General features: G+C 49.5%; 1 protein-coding gene across 7 annotated transcripts in view; it reads left to right on the top strand.

Moving 5' to 3' along the window:
* Positions 1 to 16255, top strand: part of VIPR2 (vasoactive intestinal peptide receptor 2) — a 107871-nt gene that overhangs the window by 10358 nt on the left and 81258 nt on the right. The window contains exon 3 of one of the 7 annotated variants that reach the window (XM_030932613.1): positions 2680 to 2854. The exons of the other annotated variants lie outside the window; for them this stretch is intronic. Coding sequence (XP_030788473.1) covers positions 2788 to 2854 — 67 coding nt within the window. The 5' untranslated portion in view covers positions 2680 to 2787. The remainder of the gene's footprint in view (positions 1 to 2679; positions 2855 to 16255) is intronic. 7 annotated transcript variants of the gene reach the window in all.

The raw sequence follows: 16255 nt of genomic DNA, 5'->3' as shown, positions 1-16255 counted from the left end.
TATAAATAACATACATACATATAGACGTACATAACCAAACAGACAGAAGCAGAGATTCCTGGCTTCTGTTCTCAAATTGTAGCCCTGTGCCACGTACAATAATATAAAACTCAGTGGTCAGTCCAAATTGTGTTCTTGGCAGATAAAGTTACCTGTTTGGATGGCCAAAGTCTTTTGTTAATACATATGGAAAGGACTTTAAGATTTTCCATTTGCCAGTTTTTTCTACAGTGTTCCCATTTATTCTCCCTTCTGATGAGTCATTTCCCAGATGCCTACATTTTAAAGATTTCAGTATCTCTAAGGCAGGGAGAAAGGACATTGAGTTTTCCCCAGAGAGGAGTTGTGGGCATAGTTGCCTGTTGTCCAGGGTCAGCCATATTGGGACTGCAGGCCATGTTTAGGGATTGGCTGGGAGACACTGGTGTGTTGACAAGTCCTTCTCCTCTTCAGCTTCAGGTGGCTGCTTTTGTAATAGCTCAGGGTTGTGTGCAAGGCCAAAATCTGAGTTAGTTGTTGCAGATGCCCCAGGCTCAGTGGAGGATTTAATTTGTAAGGAAGTTGGTTTTCAGAATCTTCATAGGGAAAAGGCAAGAAATCAAATGTTAGTAGACTCAAAATAGTGTTTTGTTTGAGTGCTGTAGAGATTCCTTTAGGGAGGCTGTATTTTTGGAGTCATTCTGTCTAAAATCAATCTGTATGCCAATCAAAAAATGTATTGTGTGGTTTTGCAGGCACTCAGGATTCCTTTTTCTTGAATGTGCCTGTACGTGAATGATTTCGTCTGGAATAAACTTCCCACTGTGGCCACTGTGACTCAGAGTCATCCTCCTGAGCTGCACCCATTTCTCGAGAAAGCCACGGGCTCTGGGTCTGTAGTTTCTGAACGTAAAATGAGCTGGAGTTCCAGATGGGGAGTCCCAGCCTCCATGGATTCTGATGAACCCATAATTCCCTGTTTTTCTCACATTTTTCTTACCTGAGGCCTCCAACTAGACCCAGGCCAGTTTCTGTAGAATACCCAGTTTGACTCTGGATCCCAATCCAGGTTCCAGTGCAGTCCCTGTCAGACCCAGGCTGAGCTCTGGAACAAAAACTGCTCCCATGGAGTCAGAGAGCTCAGGATGCAAGTTGTGGAGCTCGACCTCCTAGAGGGGCTCACCCTGTGGCCACCAAATGCAGCGGGAGAGCAGTAAGTGCAGTGGCCCGGGGGCTGCCCATGCCTGGTTACGCGCTGCTCCCAGGGGTCATCAAGGGTCTCCTTCAGATCTTGCTTCTGACAACAGACTGTCAAAAAGGTAAACCGAGGCACAGTGACATGTTTAAAGAGTTGATTTGAGCAAGCAACAGTTCATGAACTGGGCAGCTCCAAACCCGAGGTGGTTCAGGAACTCCCCTGAGGCAATGTGAGGGGTAGGTTTTTATAGACAAACACAGAAGTAAAGCAAAGAATGCCGGCTTGGTTACACTTGCACAGCTGGCTCATTTGTTCTGTCCCATTAGAAAGTCCCTCGTTGATATGGTTATTAACAGTTTGTTGGCTACTTCTGGTTGTTAAGCTTAAATCCTATTCTTCTTTAAAATGGGAATTTACAAGAAATGGCTCAGGTTAAGTGTCCCTTATGTCTGCAAATCAATCAAGGTTGAGGTGATTTATGAGACCTGACTGGTTGTGTCTGCTCAGGGATTTTTCAGGTGTTGTCTCCATTTTAACTTTGAGAAGCTTAAGCCACCTCTGGTGATAACCAAAATCAGTGACTGAGGTGTGGATTTCAATGAAGGTTTCAAGAGGTTTATTAAGCCAGTCTTACACCACATCCAGAAAAAACATGAGTCACAGACACACCTCTGACTATCTTTTCTGAAGAGGTCTTCAGGAGGGTTAGCATTTATACTTGTCCTTAAAGGGCAAAGTCCTGTGGGGAGAGGGGCGAGGAGGTAGTAAGGCAAATGGCCACACCCTGAGACTTTAGTTGGTACCTGGTAAATCTGCATTTTACATCAGACCAGATGAACTTTTGAAGAAAGAAAGGGGGTAAAGGAAGCATCAGTTTTGCAGGTATCTCTGGGTAGGTGGAGGAAATGGCTGATCTCATCTTGTCATTCTGAACCTGGGAAGACAAGCTTGTAATTGGCATGATCAGTGTGAAATGAACTCGGCCTCCATCCTCAACTTTTCCTTTGGCATAAAGAGTTTGAGGGTCCTGAGAGTTTTGTGTTTGCCTTTACACTGGAGATAAGGTTTTCCATTTGTTCACCATCCACTTTGTGAAATCAGCATTTTCTCTTCTCTGGTCTATGTCGATTCTTTGAAGTTTGAGGGCAGGGCCCCATGTTCTTCTTTCTAAGATTTGATGACCCCTCCTCGTTCCACTGGCTAGAGTCTCCCCTATCACACCCCTGGCACAGACCACCCCATTCTCTACGTTTCTGCATGTAGATGAACTGGGCGGAGGTGGCGTGTTCTGTCTGGAAGAGGAGACTGCCATGCTGGGCCTTGGATGCCATATCCAGAGCACGCTGAGATGTCTGCAGCCTCTTAAGTATCCTGCCATTGGTCATGCTTCTGTGGCTCAGAATTGACAGTTAATTTCAAGGCAACCTCCCTCCCCTCCCAGGAGATTATTAACAGAGCTTTTCAAAGGATCTGTAACTTACCTGTAGCTCTTTCCTTGCCAGTGGAGAATGTAACCACCCGCTGGGTTCTTCCTGCCTACTGCACAAACAAGATCAATACACAGCATTGCAGTAAAGAAAGCATTTAATTGACGTGATGCTGGCCACGCCATGTGGGAGACCAAGTTGTTACTCAAATCAACCTCATCAAAGGCTCAGAGGCTACGGTTTTTCAAAGGTACTTTGGGGATGGGGGTGCTAGGCAATGGTGCTTGCTGCTGATTGGCTGGAGTGCCATCATAGGGGCGTGAGAAATGGTCCTCGGTGGGCTGAATCACTTCTGGGTGGGGCTACAGGAGTGGTTGACCAGTTCAGGTGCAGCCATGGTGTCAGACTTGCAGAAACCCTGAAAAGACATCTCAAAAGGCCAATCTTACGTTCCACAATAGCGAAGTCATCTGCAGGGGTAATTGGGGAGGTTGCATATCTTGTGACTTCCAGAATAACGACTGGCAATCATTTATATCTGTGGCTTAGCGGAATTCAGGCTCCTGTCCTCCCCCTAGCCCGGTGGTCTCTCATTAGCCTTACAAAGATGGTTGAGTTTGGGGGAAGGGCTCTCATCACTTAAACCATAATCTAAAAGTCTCCTGAAGTTAGCTTGACCTAAGCCCAGGAATAATTGAGGGCATCTAAAGGCAAGATGGGGGGTGGTTAAATCAGGTCTCTTTCACTGCCATCATTTTCTCACTGTTATAATTTTTGTGAAGGTAGTTTCAAGAGGGGAGGACAGAGGCCAGTTTGAGGGGACGGAGTGTGAAGCTGGTTACCTGGCCCTGTCCCAGGTGGGTGGTGACAGGAGTTCTTCTTACAGCTGCAGACGGGCATGCCATCAGCCCCAAGACCACTGTCTCCTGGCACCAAAATGTGCTGTGGGAGCTCACAGGAGGGAGGGGGGACATTTACACCAGGGCTCGGGCTGACTTTGCCCTGGAGCTTGAAGGGTGGTGGGCTTTGGTGTGCAGCAGGTGGAAGAAGCCTGTGTCAGGCCTGAGCTCAGCCGCAGGGAGGGAAGGAGGGAGCAGTTGAGGGAGAAGAGCGGTCAGCGTGCCCAACCTGCAGAGCTGAGAGCACTGAAGGCTCCTGAGAAGTGGGGTTTGCGTGTGAGCTGTGTTTCAGGAAGGTCCATGAAGCAGTCATTTCTGGAAGGAATTAGGGCATTCCTGGAAATGAGGAAGCTCATTGATCGAGTTCCTCCAGGTAGGAGACGGAGATGCCCTTGTGGTAAGTGTGGGAAGGGCAGCTCCAGGAGCCACCTCCGAGGATCAGTAGAGCCAGAGCCAGGCCTCAGGGCAGGACCCAGGCTGCAGGACGGCAGGGGATCTCCTCCTGAAATTTCACAGAGTAAAGAAGGGGGGTCAGAGGTGAGGAAAGTGCCTCTGGTAGGGACTGCCAAGGCTGCTGGAGAGAGGGTGAAGGGGTCCCAGCACGCAGGTGGGAGGCCCGAGGCAGGAGGGGAGTGGCCAGGGGTGCGCAGAGGTTTTCACACAGTTGTTAGGACCTCAGTCATCTGGGGGACAGAAGGTGGGTTCTGGTGCCAGCAGGTGCCTGGGGGCATGAGGAGACCACTGCAGGCTCAGAACTGCTCCAGGGTGGTCAGGGGTTGGGAGAGGATGGGACTGTGAGGTCATGAGAGCTGGGTCCCAGGGTGTGGATGAGGCAGACGTCCCAGGGCCCAGCAGCTGTCCCACACCACGGCCGGCCGTTCTGTGGACCCTGGGCACAGCTGCTGGCCCTGACTAAGCTGGGATGGTGTCCCCTCATCCCCGTCAGGTCCCGCGGGGGCAGAGGCAGCAGGAGCCTGAAGGAGAGACCAGTACCAGGTGTCCTCACCTGGCTCCATTCCTGCTGAGACCCATGGTCAGGCCTTGCTGCAAGGCGGAGGTGGGCGGTTTGTCCTGGCGCTGTGGATGTGTGTTCTGGGATGACCCGGGAAGAGACGCAAGTCCTGATCATAAATCTATGGAAGATTGTCCTTGGAATAGCACAGCAGGACTCCCCATGCTTTGAGGCCTTGAATGTTCACCTCTCCAAGGCAGGTTTCGTGTGGTCCCAGCCCTAAGCCCCTGTGGCCCCAGCAGCATCCCGAGCCATGGCAGGAGTTCGGGGGAAGGGTTTGAGAATATTTGACATGAAAGGAAGCACTGGCTGTCCGTGAAGGTAATAACAGCAAACATCTGGAAGGGGAAGAGTTCAGGCATTTTGCAGACGAATTAGCACACACATCTGTTTTCCTGATGCCCACATGCGTTTACTCAGTGCCTCTGTCAGTGTGAAGCTGAGGGCCCCAAGGACCCTGCAGGTGTGGGAGAGACTCCCACCTCTGAGGCATTTGCAATGATTCTTTCTCTTTAGGCAGCGATGGCTGAGCAGGGATCCCAACCACATGGATTGGACTGACTCAGGCTCCATTTGGAGCATACTTGGATGTTTGGGTTGTATTGGATTCAGCACATTCTTAAAAATGCATAGGTTCTGTCTGGACCTATATACGTTACTTTGAAAAATCTTCTTGTTCATTTAATAGTTTTGGTTATTTCTGGATTTGGAGTCGTGGGTTTAATGTTTGTTCAGGTCCCAGAATGTGGCCCCCGCCTGTGGAATCCACCTGAACCCCAGCCCAGAATCAAACCGCTGTTTCTGAAATTCAGAATCCTGCTGTGATCCAGTTTCCAGGTGCCACCTAAGGGCGGTGTGCCAGGAGATGGCATTTCCCGACACAGTCTGTAGTTCACCGTCAGGCTGTTGAGGGTGGGATGTGTGCAGCGCACTAATGAGACAGAATGTCAGCGTATCTGAGTCTTCTGAAAAAAACCTGGCTTGCTGTAAAATATCCTCTGCAGCATTCTAAACATGTTTGGAGGCCACGCTGTGCTATGGGGCATTGTCTCCTCCTGTCTTAGCTGTTTCTCTCAGGGACCAGGAGCCGACTCTTGCCAGCCAGGGGGATGTTAGGAGGAAATTTCCACATCAAGGCTGTGTTTGTAGGGTTAAGCTTTACCATCCTTTCTGGCAAGAAAAGCCCTGGTCAGGGAGCCCTGCACAGTGGCAGGTGGTCCCACCCACAGTACAGTGCATGGCAGTGCAGCAGATGTTCAGTAAACGTCTGCTGGAGAAATGAATGCTCGTTACTACCAAGTAGAAGAAACTTACCTGAAAACCGTGCTGGATCATCAAGAGCAGCCTATTGGTTGGACGGTGTATTGCCTGGTTTCTGCCTCTGTGGACGGTAGGGTTACTGTCGTGCCCAGAGCCCCTTCTCTGATTATCTCTGCAGTTAGTCCCTCAGCTCTCGGCTGCAGCTAACGCCCTTCCCAGGATGTGGCCATCTCACACCTCCGCCAATTGTCTCCTGAGAAGAGTACATTCTCATTTCTGTGCTCTGTGCATTCCAGGGCATGCTCCTTTTATTAGTTTTGACAGGTAATTGCTTTGGGTATTTCCCTCCAAAGGCTCTTCCCTCTCTATTTCTGCCAAAAGCAATTATTGTCATCGTTCTTAATTGCAGCATTTCTAAAATGGCATTTGGCATCGTACCCAGCTTAGCGAATGCATAGATGTAGCCCTCCTCATATCACTTGCAAATATTTTAAGAACAAATGATGTAAACATGCATCCTCAGAACAAAAAGAAAGACAGAAGCCTTCATTTGGTAGATTTGTATAATCACTGTTTGTGTTAGAATAACTGAGATTCTGTAGGACTGAGAGTAACAAGATATTTTGTAATTGGCCACCTGCACAAGCAGCATTCACTGACAGGGAGATTTCAGGAGTCTGGCAGTGTGGGCCACCGTGTCAGAATCTCCAGATGCAGGGAAGGTTTGTTTATGAGAGCCCTCAAGTTCACGTTCCACAGGTTTGTGAAATCTGGACCTGGGTGGTGTCGCATCCAGCTTCCTGCATTGTTTCATCAGCTTCACTCGGGAGCTTTGTTTAACCATAAACACTAAGACAAGAAGGTCCTGGAATGGAGCTACTAGAACACTGAGGGTCTCTGTACGACTGCTCCCTGAAGAAGTGGGCAGGGACGCTGGCAGTGGCTCCGAGGAAACGTCCACCTCTCAACTATGAGCCCCTGAGCTCTGGAGATGGACACCGTGGGGCCCTTGCTCTGCATGTTCAGCTGGGTGGCTGGGAAATGATGACCCTGAGTACCCAGGCTGACACCAGGTGTCCAGGAATGGTGTTATTGTGAAGGGTCTCTAAGCAGAAAGTCAAAGTAAGGCAGGAATGGAAATCATGCTAAACTGCTGCCAATCATAACTGCAGCGGCCTCTTGAAGGCTCCAGAAAGCAGAACTAGAGCTGGGGGTAGAAATTACAAGTAGCCAGATTCTGGCCCTAGGATATACTAGATAATTTTGTGGTGAACTGAGGTGGACAGCTGCTGCAGGAGGGGCGGATTTCCCAGACTGAGAGTAACCAGAGGGTCAGGCTGCCTTGGACCAGCTCTGTGGCCCTTCCAGTCCTGGGCACCCACTGGTCCAGTCTAAAGTGAGGAAAGAACCACAGTTCCCCGTGTCCTCCTCACTCAGGGACCCTGCGGACTGGCCAAGAACATCTTACACTGCAGAAAAGACTGTGTCCTCCCCGTAGGCATGGATGCCAGTTGGCTTTGCAAGATCAGCAAGTAGGGGTCAGTTTGTGTGGTCTGGGATGATTCAGGTCAGAGCAAATGGCCATGGTTCACAGAGGACAAAGCACTTTTTAAAAAATGATTTTCAGATGCCCTCTCTCATCACTCCTATTCAACATGCTATTGGAAGTCCTAGCCAGGGCAGTCAGGCAAGAGAAAAAAATAAAGTGCATCCAAATAGGAAGAGAGGAAGTCAACCTATCCTCGTTTGCAGATGACATGATTCTATATCTAGAAAACCCTATAGTCTCAGCCCAAAAGCTCCTTCAGCTGATAAACCACTTTAGCAAAGTTTTAGGATACAAAATCCATGAACAGAAATCACTAGCATTTCTATACACCAACAACAGCCAAACTAAGAGCCAAATCAGGAAGGCAGTCCCATTCACAATTGCCACAAAAAGAATAAAATACTTAGAAATAGAGCTAACCAGGGAGGTGAAAGATCTCTACAGTGAGAATTATAAAATACTGCTCAAATAAATCAGAGATGATACAAACAAATGGAAAAACATTCCCTGCTCATGGATAGAAAGAATCAATATCATTAAAATGGCCATACTGCCCAAAGCAATTTATAGATTCAATGCTATTCCTATCAAACTACTAATGGCATTTTTCACAGAACGAGAAAAAAAACTATTTTAAAATTCATATGGAACCAAAAAAGAGCCCACATAGCTAAGGCAATCCTAAGCAAAAAGAAGAAAGCTGGAGGCATCACATTACCCTACCTGAAACTATACTACAGGGCTACCATAACCAAAACAGCATGGTAGTGGTAGAAAAACAGGCACATAAACCAATGGAACAGAATACAGAACCCAGAAATAAGGCTGCACACCTATTACCATCTGATCTTCAACAAGCCTGACAAAAATAAGCAGTAGGGAAAAGACTCCCTATTCAATAAATGGTGCTGGGATAACTGGCTAGTCATATGTAGAAGACTGAAGCTGGACTCCTTCCTTACACCGTATACAAAAATCAACTCAAGATGGTTAAAGACTTAAATGTAAAACCCCAAACTATAAAAGACCTGGAAGACAACTTAGGCAATAGCATCCTGAACACAGGAATGGAAAAAGATTTCATAACAAAGACACCAAAAGCAATTGCAACAAAAGCAAAAATTGACAAATGGAGTCTAATTAAACTAAAGAGCTTCTGCACAGCAAAAGAAACTATCAACAGAGTAAAGAGACAACCTCCAGAATGGGAGAGAACATTTGCAACTATGCACCTGACAAAGGTCTAATATCCAGCATCTATAAGAAACTCAAACAAATTTACAAGAGAAAAACAACTCATTAAAGAGTGGGCAAAGGACATGAACAGGCATTTTTCAAAAGAAAACGTACATGCAACCAAAAAGCATATGGGAAAAAGGTCAACATCACAGATCATTAGAGAAATGCAAATCCATACCATAATGAGATACCATCTCACACCAGTCAGAATGGCTATTGCTAAAAAGTAAAAAAATAACAGATGCTGTCAAGATTGCAGAGAAAAGGGAATACATATACACTGTTGGAGGGAGTGTAAATTAGTTCAACCATTGTGGAAGACTGGCAATTCCTCAAAGACGTAAAAACAGAACTACCATTTGACCCAGCAATCCCATTACAGGGTATATACAAAGAGGAATATAAATCATTCTGCCATAAAGACACATGCACATGAATGTTCACTGCAGCTCTGTTCACAATAGCAAAGACATGGAATCAACCTTAACACTTATCGGTAACAGACCAGATAAAGAAAGTGTGGTACATATACACCATAGAATACTATGCAGCCATCAAAAAGAACCAGGTCATGTCTTTTGTGGGAACATGGATGGAGCTAGAGGCCATTTTGCTTAGCAATCTAATGCAGGAACAGAAAACCAAATAGTACATATTATTACTTATAAGTGGGAGCTAAATGATGAGAACTCATGAACACAAAGAAGGAAACAGACACTGGGGTGGTCTTCTCCTCCTCCTCCTCCTCCTCCTCCTCCTCCTTCCTCCTCCTCCTCTTCTTCTTCTTCTCCTTCTTCTTCCTCTTCTTCTTCTTCCTCCTCCTCCTTCCTCCTCCTCCTTCCTCCTCCTCCTTCCTCCTCCTCCTTCCTCCTCCTCCTTCCTCCTCCTCCTTCTTCTTCCTTCTCCTTCTTCTTTTTCCTTTCTTTTTTACAGAGTCTTGCTCTGTTGCCAGGCTGGAGTGCAGTGGTGCGACCTTGGCTCACTGCAACCTCTGCCTCCCGGGTTCAAGCAGTTCTCCTGCCTCAGCCTCCCGAGTAGCTGGGACCACAGGTGCCCGCCACCACACCCAGCTAATTTTTGTATTTTTGGTAGAGACAGACAGGGTTTCACCATATTGGCCAGGCTGGTCTCAAACTCCTGACCTCAAGTGATCTGCCCACCTCAGCCTCCCAAAGTACTGGGATTACAGGTGTGAGCCACCGTGCCCGGTCAACACTGGGGTCTTCCCCCAGTTGGAGGGAGAGGAGCAGAAAAGATATCTACTGGGTTTAATACCTGGACGAGTTTACCTGTATAACAAATCTGGACATGTACCCCAGCACTTAAAATAAAAGTTAAAAAAAAAAAAAGATTTTCCCACCTCAACCAGTGAATCATTCCATCAAGCTGTTAGTCCTTTAAACTGATAATAGGCATAGAGGATCAATGACTTTGATGGCCAAAATGAAGATAATTGTTTTTTCTAGAAACTCTGTTACGTCTGCATTTTAGAGCTCAGATGGAACCCTCCTTGCTCAGCAGCTGTCTTTCCAGAGAAGGCACAAAGGCTCACAGGTGTGCCCTGCACCTTTACGTGACCTGTGCTTTCACACTAGTGTCAGGGACTCAGGAACACAGCCAGCACCCTCCGGACCCACCCAATGGCAGAAAGTGAGGTGACAGCATTCACTGTCCTTTGTTGCCGGGCCTGTTTTTATCCAGTTCAGTCTCTTCCCGGGAGAGCAGGTGAGCTCCGCAGAAGCAAGAGAGCAGTGGTTCAGGAGATGACTTCCAGACCCCAAAGAGAGATGCCAGTGGGAACACATTTGCCCCTGGAGTCTCATCTCTGCCACCAGCCAGGCACCACCTCGGTTCTGTTTTTGTAGCCTTTGGTGCATGATCTCGGGGTCCCCATGGGAGGGGCTGGCTAGCTCTGCTGGATGAGCCAGCAGCTTCCCATCACAGCCCCCCAGGTGCCTTGCTCACTCGAGGGCTCAGGATTCCGTGAGCTCCTGCTTTTGCAGAGCCAGACAGGACTCTGCAGGTAAAGGAACCCTGGTCTTCGTTCTCACCTTAACGAGCATTTTTCCAACAGTAACGCTGGCTCCGTTCTGAATGTCTGAAAGTTTATATAATCGTGGTGTTAGAAGGGTATGTGGAATACTCACATTCCACGGCCTGGATTCGGCAACATTTTGCTGCCTTTGGTCCCACTGTGTTTACAGACTCTAGAGGGCATATTTTGGGAAACCATGCCCGAGGCTCCCGACAATGGAGGCATTTTAACAGGCAGGTCCGTCCCCTAACCAGCTCACATTCTGTCTCAGCATTTCCTTTTGGTGTTGAATTCTTCCTCTGTTCCCTGTGGTTCCTTTGAACTAGAATTTGGTGGTAAAGGCTTGATTAGATTCAGGTCCAAGGCTTTCGGGAGGAAGATGTCTGGGGACACTGTGAGCCCGCCGGTGCGTCTCCCAGTGTGCGGTCCTGCCGCCCGTCATGCCCCTTGACCTCATGATCCTGCCACCCGTCATGCCCCTTGACCTCACGATCCTGCCGCCCGTCATGCCCCTTGACCTCACGATCCTGCCATCCGTCGTGCCCCTTGACCTCCTGTTATGTTCTTTGTCACCTGGTTAGGAAGTGACCTCCAGAACTCCACGCATAAAAGCGTCTCTTTCCCTTCATAGGGAGTCAAAGGGGGGCTGGGGGATCACCTGTGAGGTTGCCAGCACAGTGGTCTAAGCTCTGGTTCAACAACTCACGTCTTGGCTTCCGTATCTGTCAACGATTCATATCCAATCAATTGTCTTTGGAGGTTAAACCATGTTGACTTCTCCAATTCTAATAATTCTCTACACATCATTAATGAGCATTTGCAGTAAAGAAGGGCTTTTCCTCATTGACTGGGAAACAACCACAATTCCTTTTAAAAGGACAGGATAAAAGTTCAAGCATTTTTGGCCCCTATTGAATACTGAATAACTAGATTTTCTATCAGACAATTATTTCATTGCCATTTGTTTATATCATAAACATTGTGGATATTGAGGATTACAAATGGGGCATTTAACTGTGTTATGGTTGTGCTGTGGAATATTATACAGCCATTAAAAATGATGGCATTCTACATGAATAACATGAAAAACATGCATGATATATTAAGTGGGAAAGCAAGGAAGATTTCCACATGTATAATATCATATTTTTGTAAAAAGAAATCATACATGACTTCTGTGTATCCCATGCACGTGTACCTAAGCATGTGTAACAGTGTGTCAAAATGAACTCCTGGGGTCTCAGATTCATTATGACCCTAAGCAGGGAGGTCCTCTTCCCAAGCAAGTCCCTGACGTTGCTGGACTCAGAAGTGGTGTCCTGATAGTTACCTCTGCCCTCAGAATGCCGTGCCTCTCCCCCGTCCCCTGTGGAGAGAGAGGACTGGAAGGAAAACCTCTCCTAGGTAAATGGAGCCCTTGGAGACGCCTCGTTCAGAAGGAGCCGGCCTGGGGCTGTGTCAGAGTCTGCCCAGCAGGACAAGGAAGGAGGAATCAGAACAGCAGCCTGGAGGGAGGGAGGGAGGGAGGTGACCACCCAGGCCTCTCGAGCAGATCAGGGGCAGTCTCCCACCCTCCCCTCCAGCCCCTCACACCCTGGGCGTAGGAAGGAGAGGCCTTCCCTCTTTCCATGCAGGTTTCTGCCCCAAAGCTTATTTAATATGTTTAGCTCCAAACTTTAATGTTTAAGTCCAAACTTAAAAAGCAGGCAAGGGTGCCTGGTGCAGAGGGTCGGCCAGGAGGCAGCAAAGTAGGGCTGGATGGCCCCTGTTTAAATCTAAGCTTAAATGTTTTAAGTTTGAAGCTAAGTGTATTAAATAAGGAAACCAAATCATACCTTAAACTAGGATGGTTAGAAAATGAATTTTCAGAGTAGCCAGAAATACTAGGGACAGAGGCACCTGCTCATGGAGGTGACAAGTGACAAGGCCCAGCCTCTTACCCGTCCTAAATGGCTGCAGTGGGACGCAGAGACGGAGCCTGCACAGCTGCACCTGCCGCCCAGGCTGCACACTAGCCTGTTACTACTCAGTGGTGCCGACGTGAGGCCTTCACTCTTCTGCCTGTGCTGTGTTGTGTTGGAACATGTTCCCAGCGGGCAGAGATTACTTTCTTAATTTGAAAATTTACATCTGGAAAAATGCTTGGAATCTTAAAGACATATTTAAGTGAGGCATGTGTATTGTCACCTTAGATATGAAAAGTTCTAGGCTGTTTCCTGTAAAAGAATCCTGGTGACCCAGGGCAGCCTGGTGTGATGAGACCTGGCGGTGGCCCCCTCTATCCCCGCCTTCGTGACCTGGGAGGGATCCCGGTGCGGTGGGCAGTCCCTCCTTGGTGAGCACTCCAAGGGGGACCGTCCAGCCCTGCTTTGCTGCCTCTTGGACGACCCTCTGCACCAGGCATCCTTGCCTGCTCTTCTCCCTGGTAGAAGGCTGCTCCTTAAGAGACAGGTGAGGAGAATGACAAATACAGTGAGAAAAACATGAAATTGTTTTCCCATTCAGATATGTTTAGTATGAGTCTGGACTGAACCACCCCAGACCAAAATACAGAACACAGGCACAGCGGTAGTGGGAGCCCCTCCCTGTCCTGCCTGCGTCCCGCCTAGGTGGGCCGTGAGGACCCTCAGCAAGTGCAGGAAGCTCAGGAGGTGCCCCTGCAGAGGTCAGGGGCCCACGGTGGGAGATGCCACGAGGGACAAGCTCAGAGCTGGGGGTGGCCCCAGCACGCTGTCCCCTCCGCAAGGGGGACAAGCGTTTCTTCCGACCCCATCTACTAGGCTTCGTGCATCCCTGGACGGCTCTAGGTAGGCATGCTTTGCAAGGCTGCGCTTCCCAGGCCGGGCCCTCCTGGCCTTCAGCCAACCCGACCCCACCTTGGAGGATGTTGTGTGGAGGCTGGGGAGCAGAGGTTAGGGCATGGCTGGGCGCCCACTGGCTGCTTCACCTTGGGCACTACACACGTGGGAGATGGGACTGGTGGTGCCCCCTGCCCTTGGGCTTCTGGTGATGAATGAATTCCCATGTCAGAATGTTGGGGTTGTGCCCTAGGAGGGATTTGCCTCGGCCTCTGCTTCATGCTGCTGCCTCCACAGCCCCCCATGCAGCAGGCTGGTCTGGGCATCTGCATCTGGGCTCCTATGGGTGCAGGGGGAACAGCAAGCGTGAGTCTGTGTCTGGAGACATAGGCCACGTATCGTCCTGCAGGAGCTCTGAGTGCTGCCGCCCTGCAGTCGAGGCCCCTTGCACCCAGCTCTGCCTTGCGGTGCGTGTGATCACCTCCTACCTGGTGTCATCTCCATTCTGCAGAGGAACAAACCAAAGCCTAGGGTTAGCAACATGCTCAGGGGCAGGCAGGAGCTGTAGGGCAGGACCCCTCCGTGCCTGGGCCCCATCCTTCCTGTCTCCTATGTCCACCCAGGGAGCTGCGGCCCATCGTCAGAGTTGCCGGGGGCCTGTTTAAATGGACGGCTAGGGACCACCCTGCATGGTGACCCATTCCAGCCTCCGCATTCCAAGGCTGGGCCTCAGCCCTGGGTACACTTGGAACCCGAAGAATCCTAAAACAATAAAAACATCCTCCAGGCAAATTAAACCAGAGCCCCTGGGGCATGGGTGTTTACAGCAGGTCGGGAGGGGTAGGGGTGGTGGCAGGGGGTGGGTGTGCAGGATGAACATCAGGCAGGGAGGTCCTGCCAGGAGCCTGGAGGGACCCAGGGCTGCATTTCAGGAGGGGCATCTGGTCACCCTCTGCCTTGCCTCCACCTGGCCCCACTCCCACAGCCTTGAATGTCCAGATCCAAAATGTGGGATCTTGCTGCTAATTTTCCTCTGAAGGTGTGGTCTGTAGGAGTGCGCAAAGCACTGTGCAGCACACCCAGGCCTCGGTTCTGTGCACTCGGGACTGCAGAGCCCATGCCAGTGACAGCATCCAGGAGCAGCTCTGGCACTGGCACCAAGTGACCGTGGTAACCACGTCGTTCTGGTCACAGCAGATTTTATACAAAGAGTTACCATGGTACAAGAAGGACTGTTTTTCTGGTTTCTCTTAAGGTAAGATGAAAAGTCACTTTCTATAATGAAAGAACTTGGACCTGATCATGCATCTCTGTCTGGGCTGGAAGAGAGGGGCCAGTGGAGCCCGGCTCACGCCTGCCATTGAATGACAGCTACGTTTCCATTTCTCTCTTCCTTCCCCTCCGTCTCATTCACTATAAACACCCACTGAAGCTGGAAGCACTGCACAAGAAGAGGCTGGATCAGGAGGCAGGGGAGGTGGGATGCTGAGCACACTGTTCTCCCACCTTGGTCTTGCTCATCGGGACCCGTGTTTTAAGCTCATTCCCTGAGATGGATCAGGCTGACTGCTTTCACATGCAGCTCCTTGAGACACAGAAAATGGTATCCAGCAGCACACTCCGTCACAACCAGGCAATCAGAATTCCTCCTGCGGGCCTTTCCCTCACGGCTATCTCCAGGAAGAATTCTGACTGTTACCATTTGGGGCAGAAGTGGTGGGGATTGCTGAGAACTCAGCCACTCAGAAATGAGGCTGGGAGGGTATTTAAACACCCACTTTCGGAAGGAGTGGTCACAAGGACTTCAGCAGCCCTCCTGCAGGAAGAGAGCGACTCATCCTTCAGCCCGTTATTTACCGTGCAAGGAGAGTATTTGATGACTGTGATGCCCCCGGCCTCTCTGAGCTCCCCGTGAGAACCAGCTGGGACTTCCTGCTCTGCCCAGATTCTGGAGGAAGATTTGTTGTTGTCACTTGAGACATAAATCAAGCTTTCTTGAATGGAGGATGTGATTCGAATTATTTGCTCCTAAATGTGTTGGAGGCAAGCTGTGATCTGAGCCGATGGCCAGTCTCAGGAGGCTTCGCTTCTCAGCTTTCCTTTTCCTCCATGGAGGGGAGGAAACACGCAGGGGCAGGTGACTGAAGAAGGAAGGAGGGTGTGGGGGAACCATGAGAAGATCTGGGGCACCACCTCCCAGAGCTGCCCATTGTCCAAGGAGAGCATGAGCTGCATGGCAAGCATGGTGCAGGTGACAACTGGAGTTGCACCCGTCTGTGTCCGTGACTCAGGTCAGCAGGTGCGGCCCCACCTCCAGTGTGATGCCCTGCGTTGCCTTTGCGTGGTGCAGCACCATGTGTGGTGTGCTCGCTGTTATCCTGTCTGTTCACAGGCCATACAAAGGGGTTCATCCTCATTCATGCCGGAGGTTTAAAGAGGGATCCTGGACCCACATACCTACCCTTTGGCTCCATGACCAGTGCTTTTATAGTTACAAAATCCTGGAGAAATTAGGTCACAGGAAGCCTCGTGTGTGGTATACACTGGTGATAAAGCAAGACCCAAGAGATCTGAGACGGCAAGTGACCTGCTAGGGAAAGGGCAATGACCCAGGAGCCCGACCGGCTCGGCCGGCTCCCGCATTCCATCCTGTGGTTCACAGCGTGTTTCCTCCCCTCTGCGAACCTGGTCTCCTCCCCAGTGTGAGGACAATCACTGGGGCTCTCGCCTTCTTCAGGGAGTTGCTGGGAGGAAAAAATGGAATATACGTTAAAGTCATTTCCTAGATGAGGGGGAGCATGTCGTGAGAGTCTCTTGAAATTTAATTGATGTGTCTGTCATTGAACTTGAAATAATGAG

The sequence above is a fragment of the Rhinopithecus roxellana genome, chromosome 6 (assembly GCF_007565055.1).
Source record: "Rhinopithecus roxellana isolate Shanxi Qingling chromosome 6, ASM756505v1, whole genome shotgun sequence".
Classification (NCBI taxonomy): domain Eukaryota; kingdom Metazoa; phylum Chordata; class Mammalia; order Primates; family Cercopithecidae; genus Rhinopithecus; species Rhinopithecus roxellana.
The sequence above is the reverse complement of the archived record's forward strand: the minus strand, read 5'-3'. Positions and strand labels throughout refer to the sequence as shown.